The 19443-nt window shown below is 37.2% G+C and overlaps 1 protein-coding gene across 5 annotated transcripts in view; it reads left to right on the forward strand.

The window, feature by feature from the left end:
* MMS22L (MMS22 like, DNA repair protein) overlaps nucleotides 1-19443 on the forward strand; it is a 105815-nt gene that overhangs the window by 56538 nt on the left and 29834 nt on the right. For all 5 annotated transcript variants that reach the window (XR_013814041.1, XM_079781505.1, XM_079781508.1 and 2 more), the window contains exons 15-16: nucleotides 12316-12509; nucleotides 17219-17369. Coding sequence is in view for 4 of the 5 variants with exons in the window: in XM_079781505.1 (XP_079637631.1) it covers nucleotides 12316-12509; nucleotides 17219-17369 (345 nt within the window). In the remaining variant the exon portion in view is untranslated. The remainder of the gene's footprint in view (nucleotides 1-12315; nucleotides 12510-17218; nucleotides 17370-19443) is intronic.

Consider the following 19443-nt stretch of genomic DNA (forward strand, 5'->3'; position numbering starts at 1 on the left):
AATACTTAATACTCTCATTTTGGAACTTTAAAAGTTGTGTTCTGTTTTATGGAAAAGTTAAAAATAAATGTTAATATTATCTAATAAACTGCAGAACTCTCTTCTATATAATTTTTTGAATATCACTTTTGGCCAGCATATGGTGTGTTCACAGCAAGGCTTGGCCTTCTCCCTGGGTTATTGAGCATGGAAATGTGGCCATTGTTAAAGCTTGGATGTATTTGAGCAGTAGTCAGCTGTTATATCTGAAGGAATTCAACACCACATATTGTTCAGTTGTTAATGTGCATTAAAGATAATGAGCTAATTAATTTTTTTATATCATTGTTATTTGATATTGTGTGGGGAAATTTGGGCCCTTCAAGAAAAAATGGTTGGTCAGAAATAGGAGTTGCTTTATAAAGTTGGCCTGCAATCATCACATTTCTCCAGAGAGAGAATGGTTACCCTGTAATAATCAGCCTAATGAATTCAGAAATCCATTGATTGTCCCAGCTCTGGGTAGATTAGGTAGAGACTTGCTTCAAGGAGTGGAATTTATGAAATGTTTACTGCATCCAGCAAGCAGAGCCGCTATAATACAGCTGCCTCCTCAGTGGTTTGCTTTGATCCTGTGGAATGAAAGGACAGGAGGATCAGCTCAGGTCTAAATGAGATTACAGCTGGTTCTGCAGCTTATCTGGTCTATTGCCAACTAGTGTGGCTTTGCAAGTCCTAAGGGGTTTACAACAGAAACTGTTTATTGAGTAGCATCAGTTTACTCAACACAAGCAGGCTAATCCTTCCCAGCCTCAGCATGTTGTAGAATTGTGCAGGAGCCAAACCGAAAGCTGGTGTAGCCAAACCCTCTAGAGCCCTTTGTCTCGCTCTATATTGATTTTTTACCTGAGTTAAAGGCAGTAAAAAAATAAAACCAATAACCAGTCCTATTGTGAGCAAAAGGTTAATCTCACTTAAAATCTTACAAAAAACATTTGTTAACCCTAGAAGGGACAACCTTCTTCCTTTTTTTTTTTTTTTTTTGACTTGATAGTCAAGTGGGATTTTCTAGTTTTGAATTTTGAAGAACAAGATAAGAAAAACAGCTTAAAAGATCTTGCTAGGCATTCAAGTTAAATGCTTAAGTCTCTTCTAGTATTACTATAACAGATCGCTTTGTGTATAGACTATAGGATGATTTGTCTCTAAATAGTAGGCTTTTGCTTTATACCCATTTTGTACACTGCAATCATTTGTTTTAATGTGGCAAACAAAATGCATGAAGATACAGCTAGAAACTTTGATTAAGGAAAAGAGCTCAACTGTCAGGGTTAATGACCAGTAGTCACTTTGCCTGATGATCCCTTGATTAGTAATATATTTCTTTAATGAATAAAGACTGGTAAATCAGGGTATTATAAAGATATGCCTGTTATAAATAATTCTTTGTGTGTTTAAGTCTAATTTCACTTTTATTTGGTACCTTCTAAAACCTTCAGTTGTACGATTTTAATTACTACAGTGTCATTTCTAACAAAGATCCTCAGTATGGCTGATAGTAGAAGATGATTTGGAGTGAAACAGACCTGGGTTACAATTCTATTTTTTGTTACTTGTTGATCAAGTTATGTAACAATTGAGTTAATTTTTTCACCACCAAATTGCAGATGATATAATTTACCTTGCAGTATCTAATTAAACCAAATTAGAAAATAGTAAAAAGTAACACTGTCTCTGTGGTTCCTCAGGATCCCATGGCACTGAAGATATATGCATGGGATCCCTCCCGTGATGTTAGAAAGGATATTTAAAGGGCATGATATAGTAATCATAAGAGCTGTGCTCTGTATACATAAATCAGAGATGCCCATTTCCATCTTTAAAGGTGTATGATCTTGGGAGGCAGATAGAGAAGTTGTCAGGTAAATATCTTTCCCTAAGCTCATAGCAGTAGCCATGAGTATAAAATCTAGTCTAGTTCAAATTTTCTGAGAGGGCCTGAATAGTAAACTGTTATTTAGGATAGGTGGATGAGCCATGTATTTATGAAAGGGACTGCTTGAGTGATTGATTACTCGGTTGCTTCATACAAAGCAATATATTTGTGTGGGTAAATACTGTCAACTGTATTAAGTACTAAGTAAAAGATAAAGGTAAATTATTTAAGAAGAGTTCGGTGGTCTCTCAGTTTACTTTCTCCTAATTGACAATGAACATGTACCCTCACCTATATGTAAGCACAAACCTGTTACTATGGAAACATTCGGAGGCTTTCTAAATGTACTATGTGATGGAATCAGCTAAGACTGATGTTTATCTTAAACACACAGTTTGTCCAATATTTAAACCTAATGGACAAGATGTGTACCAGTTGAAAATGTAATATTTATCCAATCATTTCTATTCTATCAAGCCTGATTCTAAAGCAATAGGTTGCACTCATAGAGTAATAAATTTTTACTGCATTTGGAGATAAAGGCTATTGGTGGTGATTGCTTAAACTCTTTTTGCTCAATCATCTGAATGGTGCAAATCAAAGCATTTTGTCAGACTGTGAGAAGTTTCACCTAGATATTGCTTCCCACTCACACAGGTCACCCTATAAATTATGTTCACGGTTTTACAGCATAGCTGGTGTTGGAAGTTAAATTGATGCCCACTGGTGGAACTCGTAAAACATTTTCCTGTTAACACGACCAGGCAGAGTTGACATTGTTGATGGTGGATTTGATCTAATAAACCATTGGTTCTAGCATTGATTTTTACTGTGTTTCAGAGGTGATGATGATACAAGTTTAGTGATCAACAGTTCTTCCTGAATGATAGAAAATTAGTTCTACTGTCTATATTACCGAATGCTGACAAGAGGAGGAGTAGGGGTTTCTTGGAGCCCAATATAGTCTCATGTTCTGGAAGATGATGAATTATAGGAGCAAACTCTTTAACTTGATGTATATTTCTCAAAGAAAAATACTGATGTTTCTCAAAAGAATGTTATATATCATCTGTTGGAAATTTGGAAATAACCTTGCTATTACCTTATAATTCAGATACGCAGGTTGTGCTCTTCTTTCAGAATCTTTGACACGGATGCTTTTAAGCTAATTATCATTTCTGAAAGGAAAGCAGTCTTACATTTGGTTACCTTTTTGTGTGTTTCTCTGTTGTCTAAACTTTTTATAGGAATTTAAGTTTCAGCAAAGGGTTTTTAATTGTGAAACATAGCAACAATAAATTCAAACATTTTTTTCCCCCACATGAGTAAATTTCAGGGGTTAAGTTTCTTTTGTTGGTTGTAATCAATGGGGACTATATTAAAATTTATTTTGAAATATTTCTTCTTTGGTCATAAAACTATGAACCATTGATCATAAAGTTTTATTATTTCTTGTTTGAAGTAAATTAGTTTTTCCTATTTCTAGTTAAAATTCACAGGATGCTAACAAAGTCTTACTATTTTATCACTGTAAGCAAGGATCTTTCTATTTTTCTCTCTCTTTTTTTTTGTGTTGTGTTTGTTCCTATAGTTTTGTTGCACATTCGTACTCAATTGGTGATCTTTCTGTAGTTTGGTTCCATTTTATGAGATACCCTAGATCTTTTACTCAACACTTCTTATCCCAGCATATGTGTAAATTTTTTACATGAGGTGTGTGTTTTTGATGTGCAGATAAATGTTATCAGCTGTGCTATGTAGATGAAACCTGTCATGTACAAATAGCATGTATCAAGCCCCAAGCATGCAGAACCAGATAAATCGGCTCATTTGCTGAAGCCTTGCAAAAAGAAATTAGTAACATAACAATCCTTTGAGACTCTCAGCCCTAATAATGGAGCTTCATAATAATCCCCACAGATCATTGACTCAATGGGTAATCTTTTAGGAGAACTTTCTTCAATCTATCTTTTCTTCCCTTTTAAGGAATTAGAATAAAAATAAACAGTGCAAATAGCATCTCTAGAAAGAAATGTGTGTATATCTAAGTACCTGGAATAACTAAATTAAAATTAAGAAATTTATTGACTGTTAAATATAAATTTGTTTCAAATAAGTTTAAACTTCTATTTCTTTTTGAAGATTACTCTTATACATTGACTAGTAACAGCTTTTTCTTTATAAAATTCAGATTAAACTTTTAGGTTAGTGTATTTGATACACAGATGTTACACTGGGTTGTTGGGGACAGGAGAAGCACAGAGTAGGAAAATAAAAAGGAGGGAGAAGAGGATTTGGGATAAGAAATCTAGAGGAATCATTTAGGTTGTACTTAGATGTTAATAAGTGGTATAAGAAAAGTGACAGATCTAAGTGGTAGGTTGCAATTCATTTGAGATAGACCTTTTTAAGACTCTTGTGAAAACTATAGTCTCTTTTGTCATAAAAATAAACACATTTACACATATGCAAACTTTACACATAATTTCCATGGTTATAAACTTCTAGGACTTATTTCTATACCCCAGGTTTAGAATTATATTACAGTGGTAACTAAGCTATTATTTCTATTAAAATTGGTTATATTTTTGATGAAGAAAATTCTTTCTAAAATATCCCTAGGTACTTTATGACTCTTCGTTTGACTGAGTTTTGAACTGAAAACAGTCACTATTAGAGCCAAAGATAAGATTTTTAGCTCCATTATCACAATTGGCAGTGGTTAGTAGTGTCTGATTGTTTTAATTTACTGCATTTCTTGAGTGTAAGGAAATATTGAGGATGCAGAATGCTTAAGAGGTTTTAGAAAAATTATTTATCAAAGAATGTCACTTTTCCCAATGCATTAACTATTGTAATTATACATTGGGACGATCTGTTGACTTAGAAGTGGGTTTGATTTAAATGGAGGGAAAAGAGACTAGACATTTTCAGTATTTATTGAAACACCTAGTCCATTAAGGTAAATTACAGAGCAAATTTCACTGTGACAGGAACATTTGGGTACATGTATTTAAAGAATCAGTCAACATTACCATTAGACGCTTTCTTTTGGGGAATTTATTACCACCAATTAGGAAAAAGTGCTCACAGGTGGAATTTAGACCTAGAAAACTTGTGGTAGAATATTTTACCTCAAAAAGTGTTTTGAGTCTTTACCTTTAATAAAATGATCTTGAATTCTTTTTGAACCAAAAGCACATTCCCCCACAGAGTAACTGAGCATGTGTAGTAAGGTGTACTGTAATGATTGCAACTGTAATTAGCGGATAGAGCTGACTGTGTGTAACCGTAACTAAATTAAAATTAAGACATTTATTGACTGTTAAATACAGTTTTCTGAACAAGTATATATTTTTATTTCTTTTTGATGATTTTGACGATTGATCTTATACATTGACTAGTAACAACTTTTTAAAAATAAAATTCAGACTTAGTTTTTCTATTCAGTTGGTGTACTTGATTGATACACAGAAAAGTGAGATGGTGAGAGTTAAGCTAGGTTGTGGAAGATGTTTTTATTAATTATCTTTAAGAGATGATCTCAGGTTCATAAATATATTACCCTATATCTAGGGGAAATTTAAATGAAACTTGCTTATAAAAATCTACCAATTATTAATGAAATGTGAAAGCAACAGAACTGTATAAAATTTATTAAAAGCAAATATGATACTCAGCCTAAAATGCTTCAGTACATGCTTGATATGGGTGTTTTGGGGGACAGGAGAAGAATAAATTTAGTAGCTTTTTTTCAAATGATTTTTACCTTTGCAATTCATTTGTCCTAAAACAAGTATAGAATTTCTGAGGTTGTTGTAGATGGTTCCTAGGAGCCTTAAAACATAGCTATTTTGTTTTAAGTCTGCCTTTGCTCTGTTGCAGATCTTACCCCTTGATTATACTTATAATGAAAAGTATTTGCTTCCCTCTCCCCATTTGTGAATTCCCTGAGGTCAGATATATATCTTTCTCACCTTTTAATCCCTAATTGTTACATAGTACTTAGTATATAGTAGATAGCCATGACAAAACATAGTGGCATAAAATAGCACAACAGCAGCTCTTTTATTATGCTCACAGATTCAGTAAGTCGGGAATTTGGAAAGCCAAGGACAGCTCTTCTCTGCCTCAACTAAGATGATTCTGTCTGAGGGTAATTCACAGGGCTGGGGACTAAACCAACTGAAGGTAGAGGATCCAGTTCCTCTTCACTAACATGTTGAGTGTTTGAGCTAGAATGGCTGAAGACAGGCTTAGCCAGGACAGTTGACTCAAGTACTATCTATTTTTGAAAGAGTGTTTTCAGTGTAATTGTACTTAATACATGGCATTTCAGTTCTCTAAGACTGAGTTTTCCCAGCAAACAAGACAGAAGCTTCATGGTCTTTTATTACCAAGCCTTGGAGTCACATAATGTCATGTCTGTTGGTCATAGCAGTCACAGATCTCCTAGATTCAAGGAGTGGCAAAGAATTTGTGGCCATGTATAATGGGGGGGGGGGGGGGGGGGAACAACGAGAGAGAGAGAGAGAGAGATTGGAGAACTCTGTTCTAAAATAAAGGCAATTTTTATAAACTGTTCACATTATTGCCTGTGTTGCAGATAAATATATTCTGATTTTTTTTTTTAGCCATCAGTTCCTAAGGATTTTTCCATCTTATTTTTCTTCTATGCAAAATCTATACCTAACTTACTATTTTAGATCCAGTGTATGTGTATATGTTTGCTCAATTATAGTTAAAAAGGAAGAAAAACATATTTGAAATCCCAAAAGACTAGTGTGATGACTTTAGCATTTTATCTAATACTAGAGGCCCGGTGCACGAAATTCGTGCACGGGGGTGGGAGGGGGTGTGTGTCCCTCAGCCCAGCTTGCACCTGCTCCAATCTGGGACCCCTCGAGGGATGTCCGACTGCCCCTTTAGGCCCGATCCCACCGGACATCCCTCTAACAATCCAGGACTGCTGGCTCCCAACTGCTCGCCTGCCTGCCTTCCTGATTTCCCCTAACCGCTTATGCCTGCCAGCCTGATCACCCCCTAACCACTTCCATGCCAGCCTAATTGATGTCTAACTGCTCCCCTGCCAGCCTGTTTGCCCCCAACTTCCCTCCTCTGCCGGCCTGGTCACCCCTAACTACCCTCCTCTGCAGGGTTGATCGCCTCCAACTGCCTTCCCTTGCAGGCCTGGTTCCTCCCAACTGCCCTCCCTTGCAGGCCTGGTCCCTCACAACTGCCCTCCCTTGCAGGCCTGGTCCCTCCCAACTGCCCTCCCCTGCTGGCCATCTTGTGGTGGCCATCTTGTGTCCACATGGGGACAAGATCTTTGACCACATAGGGGCAGCTATATTGTGTGTTGGAGTGATGGTCAATCTGCATATTACTCTTTTATTAGATTGGATAGAGGCCTGGTGCATGGGTGGGGGCCAGCTGGTTTGCCCTGAAGGGTGTCCCGGATCAGGGTGGGGGTTCCCTTGGGGTGTGGGGCGGCCTGAGCGAGGGGCCTGTGGTGGTTTGCTGGCCGGACACACACCCCAGCGACTCAAACGGAGGCCATGGTATCTGTAATTTATTTACCTTCTACAATTGAAACTTTGTATCCTGGAGCGGAGCCAAGCCTCCTGCTTGCTCTGTGGCTGGCAGCCGTTTCTCTTGGGATTGATGTATCTTCTATAATTGAAACTTTGTATCCTTGAGTGGAGGCCTGGGCCCGCCAGAGTGTGTGGAAAGCTTGGCTTCCTCTGTTGCCAGGGAAACCCAAGCTTCCCTTCTGGTAGCCATCTTGGTTGGGGTTAATTTGCATACTCGCCCTGATTGGCTGGTGGGTGTGGCTTATGTAGCAGAGTGATGGTTTATTTGCATATTACTCTTTTATTAGAGAGGAACTAGAGGTCCAGTGCACAGATTTATGCACTGGTGGGTTCCCTCAGCCTGGCCTACGCCCTCTCACAATCTGGGACCCCTTGGGGGATGTAGTAGTGTGCGAAGGGGCAGGCAGCCGGAGAGGAGCCCAAGCCCAGGCCACACCGCTCCCGCTCATCCCAGCCCCGCTTGCGCCTCCCGCCACTCAGTAGCGCTGCCACAGCTGTGCTCACCAGCCGTGAGCCCCATGTCTGGCACCTGTTGGTCAGCTGAGCGGTGCTCCCAATGTGGGAGCACACTGACCACCAGGGGGCAGTTCCTGCATTGAGCGTCTGCCCCCTGTTGGTCACTACACAACATAGCGACCAATCATTTGGTCGCTTAGGCTTTTATATATATAGAAAGATGTGCACATTTTATCGTGAGACTTCTTACAGAGATGATCTTACCTCCGAAGTGCCTCTAACATTAAGGACAAAGATCCTGGATCATAACTCAAGATCTTACCCATGTGATATTCTGCTAGCAGGCAAACTTGGAAACTGACTAGTTTTATATTGAGACCATTTCTTCTACCCACATACTTGCTATTGAATTTGGTGGTGAGTTTCTGGAAATGAGTGCCTAAACTGAATATAAACAGAACAAGGTTATGTGGCATTACACCTTTGGAAATGAGTTGTCACAGTCAAGTGGTGATTGCTGTCTTGTTCTTTTAGAAATCCCTAAGTCATACCATTCATCTGCCTAGAGTATCTTATAGCTGTAATGTCAAAGGGCTTCAACCAAGCCTAAATGTGGTCTTTACCCTCAGTCATCTTGAGGTGCTGTAAAACTTAAGTCTGAATTCTAGCATGATAATTTCTCTTTGAATCTTTGTGTTAAGTTCAGGACTATAACTTGTTGACCATAGGTTAAACTGTTCCTCCAGACACAGAATAAATGGCAGAAACATAACTTTACCTAATTCATAGGGTGAGAAATAATTCTTATAAAACACTTAGCATGATGCTTGGCACATGGTAAATACCAATAAATGCTGGATGTTGCTATTGTTTCTGTTATGTGAGCTGCAATTTGAATTGAGACATTTGGAAAATTTTATTTTCTACTCTACTATATTGCATCTTTTAGAATGTAAGTGGGCTAGTTATGCATGTATATTTCCTTGTGTGTTTTTCCAACGTGATTTTAACCCATGGTAAGCTTGTCTTTACTCACAACATTTTGCCAAGTGTTGGGAGAGTTTACATCTCTTGTGATACCTTTTTTCTTTTTTTACCTGAAATCACATTTCACCTTTAGTGCTTTCATATTTTTACTTTTATATATTGAGTTTTACTTTTCTACTGTTTGTAGAAGAATGTAGAAAATGGTTTGTAAAATAGCCATGACATCTAGAACTATAATAGATTCTTTATAGATTTTATATGTTTTGTGTTTTCTTTAATAATGTTACCACTAGTGACAGAGCTTCTTTCAATGTGTATGTTTTTATCAATGTTCCTTCAGGAGGTATGCAGCCACATCTAATATAATAAATGTATTCTTCTGTAATCTTTGCGTAGTTAGTTTTCTGGTGCAGAAAATGTGATTTAAAAAAATTACCTATGACTGCATGGGTATTTCTAACTGTATTTACTATAGTGCAGAAATTTGATTCTTCCCTCAGATCCACATTACAGTAAATCCTTGGCATTTCCTGCATTTGCCTCTCTCTGATTTCTTCATGTTTACAGAAATGATTATAAGGTCTTAAACATCTTTGTATTGTGTTACAATAACAGATTATCATTCTTCTTATTCAGACTGACACTGCTTGAGCATACAAACCATGGAGCAGGTAGTATTTGCATATTCCAGGATATATAGCTTCTTTTCAAACCAAAATACTAAGTGGATTGCACATTTCTAAAACAAGTCTGTTTTGGGGTCAGTGTCTTGTACTTAATTGGAACTTGTTTTTGCTGTGTTAACTCTTACATTGGAGAGTCTAATTGCTAGCTTTAATTTTTTAACCAAGGGGTTTGTGGGTTTTTTTCCAGAGCTCTGAATCAGATCCCCGTAGTACTCTTAGTTATACTCCCTTGTACCTCAACATTTTGTTGTGGAGAGGTCAAAAGTGGTTCAGCTTTGTTGCCCATTTTAAATATTGCCTTGAGCCCTAGCCGGTTTGGCTCAGTGGATAGAGCATCACCTAAGGACTGAAGGGTCCCAGGTTCGATTCTGGTCGAGAGCATATACCTTAGTTGCAGGCTTGATCCCCAACCCTGGTTGGGGCATGGGCAGGAGGCGGCCAATCAATGTGTCTCACATTGATGTTTCTCTCTGTCTCTCCCACTCCTTTCTACTCTCTCTAAAAATCAATGGGAAAATATCATTGGGTGAGGATTAACAAACAAACAAATAAATAAATAAATACTGCTTTTCAGTGCATTTTTCTTTGTATCTTATAGTTTTTCCCCATACAGAATTCTGGTATTGCTTCTGGCTCTTTGCAAGGCAAACCTACATAGGGCTTTTCCAGCTTCTTTTCCTAGGCTTAATGAAATTTTTTTCAACTCAAGTAGGGAGAGAATTTATCAGTATTTAAAGTGTGCGTGCACGTGTGTGTCTTAGTGCATAAGCGTGTATCCTTAGTGTGTAAGAGAAAAGTACAGGCTTCAGAATCATATTTATGTTCAGATTTCAGGGCCAGCCCTTCTTATCCATGTGACCTTGAGGTACATTATTTTACTTTATCATTTATAAAGAGGATTAATGATACCTATCTCATACAATTGTTCTGATTTTTACTTAAAAGAATTTCTAGCACATAGAGGATGATCAGAAATGATACCCCTTCCTAGGGAATAGGTTTTAGTTACTGAAGAAAAGCTTACTTATTCAGAAATAATGGGCAAAATCCATCCTATCCAAGTATAAGTTATTTATTATCATTTGAAACCAATACTTTGAAAAAGCTATAAATGGGCTGTGCAAATGAAGGTATTATTTTATTTAGACTCTGGTGTGTTGAAATGTACTCATGAACTTTGCTATATTGATGCAGGCAGTTGAGTTAGTTGCCAAATGGATTTTAGTGGTTTGATATTCATCTTACTGAAAACTAAAGGACCTGAAATGGTTCTCTAGCCACTAGTTCAAGTTGAAAGCATGCCAGGCAGGTTTTTACACAGAGAGAATATACCAGATATTTAGTTAGCTTTTCTGAGAACTGCTTGCTATGATATTCTTTCCTCAGGCATTTGTATGCTTTTTCTTTTTCTTTTTCTTTTTTTTTCAGTACTTGAAGTAGTATTAGATATTACCCAAGAATTCCAGTGTAAAGTGTCACGGAGTCCAAATGTTGTATAATTGATCATTATAATAATAATATTTGCTTATGTGTAGTTACATGAAAAGGACTAAGATGTGATCTTGCAGCAGTTAGATCTTTTTGTGGAATTGCTTTAGGTACATGTACTAGTTAATTCTGTGTTTTCTTTAGTTATTTCATATGTCCACTTCCCCTAGGTAAATTGATTTAAATCATCAGGAATATGGGATTAATGTCATATCTCTTTGTTCAAGTACTAATTATTTTTAAGTGAAATTCTACTACTTTCAAAAAGTCTTCTTCCTTAGTTCCATCAGTTATTTTCACTGATTTTTCTTTAATTGAAAAAAGAACATGTAAGGATGGTATCCATGCATTTGTGTATACTCTCAATTGATATAGCAGTAATATAAACAGAAACAGGAATAATATCATAGTTGTGCATTTAGTTTTAAATAACCATTATTAATTGCTGGGCATATTGCATAAATGCCTTCTACTCCAGATTACTATGAAATATCTTAGTATTTCCTCTTCTTATATTTCTGTCTAAATTTTCAATTGAAATAAACAAAAAAAGTGAGCAAATCATGAATCAAAATTTGAGACAGTACTGAATTCATGGTTTGCTATTTTATGGAGAATAACTTTCTATTGTTTGTTTATTGCTGTGTGCTATGTGAAAATGACTGGATCTTTTTAGACCACGGTGCTAAGATTGTGTCCTTCACAATTTTGTATAATAGTACAAGGCCTATGTCTTTTCTAAACAAGGAAAATATTTTAACTTAGAATGCCACACGTAAGCCAGATATACTTACTTTCCTCTTGGTACATCAGTGTCCTAAAGCTTTTAGGAGAAGATGGTTTAAAAAATTGTTTTCATGTCTAGATTGTAAGTAAAATCACTTGTCACAGTGAGTTGCAAAATGCAGACCTTCATTCAGAAGCTGCCTGTTTCTCATTTAGATCTGACACATTAAAAAGCATATAATTAATGGTTGACATTAGTAATTAACATTAACTTTATGGTGCTTAATATGCCATCATTCATCCATCAAATAACCAGAAATGCATAATGTCTTAGCATAAAGCTTTTAATTATATAAAATGGTCCTTCAGTTTTCATGTGGTATAAATGTTAAAAGTCCAAAATGTATTTAAAGATTTTCATAAGCGTTTGTCAGATGTTAGCTATATTTTTGTTTCTTTTTAGGAATATGCATCAACAATTGTGTCAGGAACTTCGAAAGGAAAATGTGGACCTAGTTGTGCAGTCTTCATTGTCGGCTAGAGAGCGCCATCTTGCTGCAGTTGCCAGTGCACTGTGGAGACATTTCTTTTCATTTTTGAAGGGTCAGAGAATGTCACAAGCAGTGCCTTCCTCGCAACTTGCAGATGCTGCTGCAGGTCAGCTTTGTAATTTGCTAATTAGTTTCTCATTTTCCAAACTCTGTCAGTTTTTCCTTCTGTTGTTTGGTAACGAACTTATTTTATAACAGTGTAATAAATACTTTGACAACCAGATGAAAAGAATTACATTTGGCTTGTTTATTATTTTCCTCTTAAAGGTAAAAATTAAGTGGTTATTTGCTAAAGATAAGATAATGTTCAATCTTAAAATTATTGAATGTAGATAAACTTTTCTTATGCATGCAATATTTGGAAAGTAAATAGCGTTTGATTTATTCTAGTCCAAGTTATTTATTTTCAAATTATATGTGTTGATATCTCAGTATCAACACATTGTGTAAAGAGCAAAAGAATGTAGCAAGAGTTCCACTTCAATACCAACTAGGTGAAATCAGAGTGATGTCAAATATATAGAACGTTATTGTTCTGATTCTATTTTATGTTGTAATTTTTACTTGATTTGATTATTAACCTAATGACATTTTAGGCTTTAAGGGACTCTGAATCCTATGACATTGTAAGCATGAATTTGAATATATGTGCATATATGCAGTTTTCTAAGAAGAGGGTTCAAGGGATATTTTGCCCACAATATGTTAACAAGGACTGGAATAGACAGAGATCAGTATGGTGACTGTATGTCTTTAAATGCAACTTATATGAAGGTATTTAATGTATTTTATTCTAATGCTTTAAAAAAAACCTAAGGTTTATTTTATTGTACCCTTGTGCAGATTTTAAAAGATCTTGAATTCTGGTAGCACTTCCATAATTAAAACATAAACAATGATAGATTGAAAATTTCTGACAGGGCAACGGTTTTCCAACTACTGTAATGTCTATGAAAACAGATATTGATATTCAATCAGTATAATCAAAGCAATCATTAGTAACCGATGTTACTTATCTTCCATTCATCATCCCAGTGAACAAAAATGATAGCACACAAGTTTAGTGCTGTCCTAGGTGCTGAAAGTAAGTGGTATATAAATGTAAATCAAAATTTGTGTGGGTTTGGAGTTTGTTTTGAAATAAAGATAGGTTAGGAGAGAAAATTTTCCTGCATTAAGAAAAACACACACAAGCAACAGTTGATGAATATGCACTTTTATTGCCATTCGGAAAATACCAGTAGGAAAAGGACTGTAATTCTTTTTCTCAGGTATAAGCTACATGTTCTCATGGAGCTTATAGTCTAGTAGAGGAACAGAATAATCAATAAATAAGTAATGTAATATGTAATACGATAATAAGTGCTGTGGAGAAAAAGAAAAATATAGAATAGGCTAGGGATAGGGTAGGCCAGTGGCAGGTTCTACTTTTATTTATTTTTTTTAATATATTTTTATTGATTTCAGAGAGGGAGAGAGAGATAGAAACATCAATGATGAGAAAGTATCATTGATTGGCTGCCTCCTGCATGCCCCCTGCTGGGGATCGAGCCCACAACCCAGGCACATCCCCTGACCGGAATTGAACCCAGGACCCTTCATTTCTCAGGCTGAAACTCTATTCACTGAGCCAAATCCGCCAGGGCTGTACTTTTAAATAGAGTAGTCAGGGAGGCCTGAGCAAACCTAACGGAGGAAAGAGATCCATGCTATGCAGAGGCAAGAGCATGTCTGGTGTGATTTAGGAACTACAGGGAAACCATAAAAGCTTGTATGGTTCAGAAAGGGAGAGAGTAGTCAGAGATGTGATCAAGAGGTAATGAGAGCTTGCCCCGGTTTCTGTGGCTCAAGCTAGTTTGTATTCTACCTTGTATGCAGTTATAAAGCCTTTTGCTTTACTGAGATTGGAAACTGTTGGGAAGTTTTGAACAAATGAATGATATGATCCCTCTGGCTGCTAGACTGACAACAGACTATAGGAAGGCAAGGAGAGAAGCAGAGAGGCCATTTAGGGAACTATTGCAACAGCACAAAAATGAGCAGTTTGGGCTGAAGTGGTAGCATAGAGGTTGTGAGCAGTGGCCAGATTTCCAAGCCAAAGGTAGAGAAAGTATTTTAAAGGTAGAGCTGACAGAATTTTTGAAGTGGGTATGATATGGTAAGCAAAATAGATAGAGAATTCCCTGTGTGTGCTGAGATGAGGAAGATTGTGGCAGGAGCAGATTTTACGAGGGCAGACTAGGATTTTGATATTGGACATAGACATATTTTTAATATCCATTAAAATTCCAGTAAGGGATATAAAGTAGGCATGTGGATGAGCCTAGGCAATCCAAGCAGTCCAAGCTGGAAATTTAAATTTGGAAACTACTGATAAATAAATAGTTGGTAAAGCTATGAAATAGATTAGATCACCTGTAGAGTTAAGGATTGGTGAAAGGGAAGTTTGAGGAAAAACTTCAGATTTGTAAGGTACAGAGTAACCAAGAAAGAAGACTACAAACCAAGGAAGTGTGATGCCCTGGAAATCAAATGACAGCATTTCAAGGAAGAGGAAGTGATCAGTAGCTCAGATGCTGTTAATGGGTCAAGTCAGATGAAGCAAGGGAACCGGTCCTTGGATTTAGCAAGAGGGAGGTCACTAGTGACCTTGAAGAGAAGAGTAGTTTTTGGTGTGGTGCAAAGGCCTGATTGAAGATGATTCGAGAGAAAATGTGAAAATAGGAATGGCAGACTGCATACATAGATAAATCTTTTTGAGTATTGCTGTTTACAGGAAGTAGAAAAATGGGGATGTTAGCTAGAGAGAGACGTGGGGTCAAAGAGGTTCTTTGATAACCTGGGAGACATTTCAGCATAATGTAGACAGGAATTTCTGGAGTGGGGAGAATTGATGGTGCCAGAGTGTCACTTGTTTTTCAGTACCCAGGGGAAAGGGGATCCTGTGGAGGACTTGGCCTCAGATTATCTGTAATAACAGAAGAGAAGGCAGAGTAAATGGGCCCCTGATATTAAAAATATGTCTATGTCCAAATGGGTGACGGCTGGGTAGATGTGGTGGGAGCTTGTGGTAGTTTTCCTCTGATGTTTCTCATTTTTCTGTGAAGTAGTATTTAACGGTATTAGCTGGAAATGAAGATGGGGAAGAGAGAGGGTTCGCAGTAGTCCTCTAGGAGAAAGAAAAAAAAAAAACTGAAATGAACTAGAGCAGTGGTCGGCAAACTCATTAGTCAACAGAGCCAAATATCAACAGTACAACGATTGAAATTTCTTTTGAGAGCCAAATTTTTTAAACTTAAACTTCTTCTAACGCCACTTCTTCAAAATAGACTTGCCCAGGCCATGGTATTTTGTGGAAGAGCCACACTCAAGGGACCAAAGAGCCGCATGTGGCTCGCGAGCCGCAGTTTGCCAACCGCGGAACTACAGAAATGTAGGAATCCGACCAGTTCTAAGGGCCCACGTAAAGTTTGTAATTAAAAATTTAAAGTGACATCAGTCAGCGTGGTTGCTTACCAGCCATTTACTGGTGTGGATCCGTGTAGGGAGAAAACCAAGAGTTGAAATTAAACAGGTGGTGTTTTTTCCAGGCAAGTACAACAAATCAAATGAGAAGCAAGGGGGTTGATGGTATACGCAAATGAGTACAATAATGGGCCATGCAATCAAGCTGCCTAAAAAGGGAAAGGAAGGCACAAAGGCAGTGAGGAACAGGATAAAGGTAGGATCAATGAATTTTAGGTCGTGGTGGAATCAAAGACTTGTTGGGAGTTGAGAACCTACAGGAGGCGAGTTGAAAAGCTAGTTTGGTGCCTGAAAGTGGGTTCCTCAAAAGTTGAAATTGTGGAGAGATTGTATTTATTGTTAATGCCAAGGTCTCTTGGTATCACCATGGGAGATAGATTCATTGAGGGAGAGGATTTCAAGAAACTGAAAGGCCAGGACACTGGGAGAACCTCATCAAGGATTATGATGAGTGCTGTTAGTATGATAGTCAGCTACAATCTTCAAGGAATGAGGGTAGATGACCTAGGAAGCAGTAGATAAACGTAACAAGGAGAGTTAGTGGATGGTATAGTCTGATGACATGAGAACCAAGGCTAGAGGTTTTTGGAAGGAGTAAGGGAAAGTATTTTAGAAGCAGCAGTAAACTCACCCTATCTGTAGAGCAAGTTGTATGAGAGGTTTAGGAGAATAAATAGCCATCGTTTAAGAACGCTGCATGGAGCTAGCTAGTGCTGAATAAGGAATTTATTGACAAACATAAATTAATATAGTACAAATTAAGTTGGCGGATTCCCTGGAAATCACAAAATAAAGTATATTTGTTTAATATGGTTAATTAAGGGTTCTGAAGGAAGCATAGTGTCATAGATGCTTTGTAGGTCAAGGTTTAATAGAAGAGAATGTGCAGTGTCTAAGGTAAGAGTGAACTCTTCATCTGTGGCAGGTGGCAAGTAAATTAGCCTGATTGGAGAAGAGCAGATGCCAGAAATAGTTTTCAAAATGGGTTTTTGAATGAGGAAGGCACATTAGAAACACCCAGTTTAGAATTTGCAAATTGAGGGAGCCATTGTAGATTCTAACAGTAATGCTGAGATAAATTATCTGAGCCCTTTCTTAGAGATCTAGATGATTACAACAGAAATGTCTTTGAAAATATGAGTTTAGTTCAGTTTTAGCTTTTTGTTCTATGTTTCTAAATATGACATTTATTATTTAGGGCTAATTTTTTTATCACTATTGATATAATTTTGGGAGGGCAAAAGGTTTTTTACAATTTTTCACCACAAGTTTCTCTCATTTTATATCTAGATTTTACTTTGCTAGCAATGGACATGCCCAGCACAGCTCCGTCAGATCTTCAGCCTCAACCAGTTAAAGCAATGATACAACTTTTTGGTTGGGATGATATCATCTGTCCTCAAGTTGCAGCAAGATATTTAAGTCATTTCCTCCAAAACAGGTAATTTTATTTCAGGTATTCACATTAATGTATACCCATGATAGATTAGTACACCAGGAAAGTAAAAAATTTCATAAATAAAACCTGGTCTTTACTATACATGCTCTCATTTTGGCAGTTTCTTGCTTTTAGATTTATCAGCATTTTGACCAGGGGTCTTCAAACTTTTTAAACAGGGGCCAGTTCACTGTACCTCAGACCGTTGGAGGGCTGAACTATAGTTTAAAAAAAACTATGAACAAATTCCTATGCACACTGCACATATCTTATTTTGAAGTAAAAAAACAAAACGGCAAAAACACCCGCATGTGGCCCGCGGGCCGTAGTTTGAGGACGCCTGATTTTGACAGTAGTAGTAGCAATAGAAAAGCTAACTTATGTCTCATGACCTGCTTTAAAACAATGCTACTGGCGGGTGTGGCTCGGTTGGTTGGAGCACCATCTCGTGCACCAAGGGGTTGCAGGGTCAATGCCTGGGTTACGGGTTTGATCCCTGATCAGGACGAGTGCAGGAGGCAGCCAATCATTGTTTCTCTCTCACATTGATGTTTTTCTTTTCTTTTTTTTTTAAAGGTCTATTCTTTTTTATTTTTATTTATTTATTTTTTTTTTTAAATATATTTTATTGACTTTTTACAGAGAGGAAGAGAGAGGGATAGAGAGTTAGAAACATCGATGAGAGAGAAACATCGATCAGCTGCCTCCTGCACACCCCCTACTGGGGATGTGCCCGCAACCAAGGTACATGCCCTTGACCGGGATCGAACCTGGGACCTTTCAGTCCGCAGGCCGACGCTCTATCCACTGAGCCAAACCGGTTTCGGCAAAAGGTCTATTCTTTTTAAAAAAATATATTTTATTGATTTTTTACAGAGAGGAAGGGAGAGGGATAAAGAGTTAGAAACATCGATGAGAGAGAAACATAGATCAGCTGCCTCCTGCACACCTCCTACTAGGGATGTGCCTGCAACCAAGGTACATGCCCTTGACCGGAATCGAACCTGGGACCTTTCAGTCCGCAGGCCGACGCTCTATCCACTGAGCCAAACTGGTTAGGGCATCACATTAATGTTTTTCTCTCTCTCTAAGGCAATAGGAACAAATCCTCGGGTGGGGGTTTAAAAATAACTGCTTAAGCCCTTTTTCAAAACTGTTTTTGTGATACTTCCTTTTTTCCGTCCTGAAATGACCTGTCTACACTCACCATTGTGAAAGAAATTACACATTGATATTGCTGAATCTCTAGACACTGGTATGTTATTGAGATTTTAGATTTAATGATAGCTTTCCTTTTGACAGCTAGATTTCAAAGATTTGAGTCTTAACTTGGATGATGATTAATAAGACACATTTCCACCATGAACATTGGTTTCCTTATCTATAAGTATCTCCTGCCACATTGCATAAGAGATCTAAGGAACCCCAGTAGGAAAAATTATACAATAAATAAGGTTAAAATAGAAATAGTATAATCAGGAAGACTTAAATAAGAATATTAATATGATAGAAAATAAAATAATCTAAGAGACCAGTCAGTGAAAATGAGTGATTCAGTGGTAGATATTCTCATGAAGTCATTTCTCATTGGCTTTCAGTTGTCAAGTAATGGAGTTCAGCTTCGATTGGATTACTTTTAACTTGAGAACTCTATAACAACAACAAACATATTTATTTAACACATTGGCTGAAATTATTTTAGTTTTACAATAATAATAGTGTATTAGTAACAATTAAAAAAATTGAAGTGCAAAGATAGATGTTAAATAGCTTTGGGAAGGTTGTACAGATAATAAGTGACCAATCTGAGTTCTTCTGTATTATATACTCTTTTTATGACAACTTGTAATGAAAGTATTTTATCTTTTTTTTAAATATACTTCTATTGATTTCAGAGAGGAAGAGAGAGGGGAAAGAGAGAGATAGAAATATTAATGATGTGAGAGAATCATTGGTTGGCTGCCTCTTGCATGTCCTCTACTGGGAATCGAGCCCACAACCCGGGCATGTGCCCTTGACTGGAATCGAACCTGGGACTGTTCCGTCTGCAGGCCAATGCTCTATCCACTGAACCAAA

Source organism: Cnephaeus nilssonii, assembly GCF_951640355.1.
Source record: "Cnephaeus nilssonii genome assembly, chromosome: 9".
Taxonomy (NCBI): Eukaryota; Metazoa; Chordata; class Mammalia; order Chiroptera; family Vespertilionidae; genus Cnephaeus; species Cnephaeus nilssonii.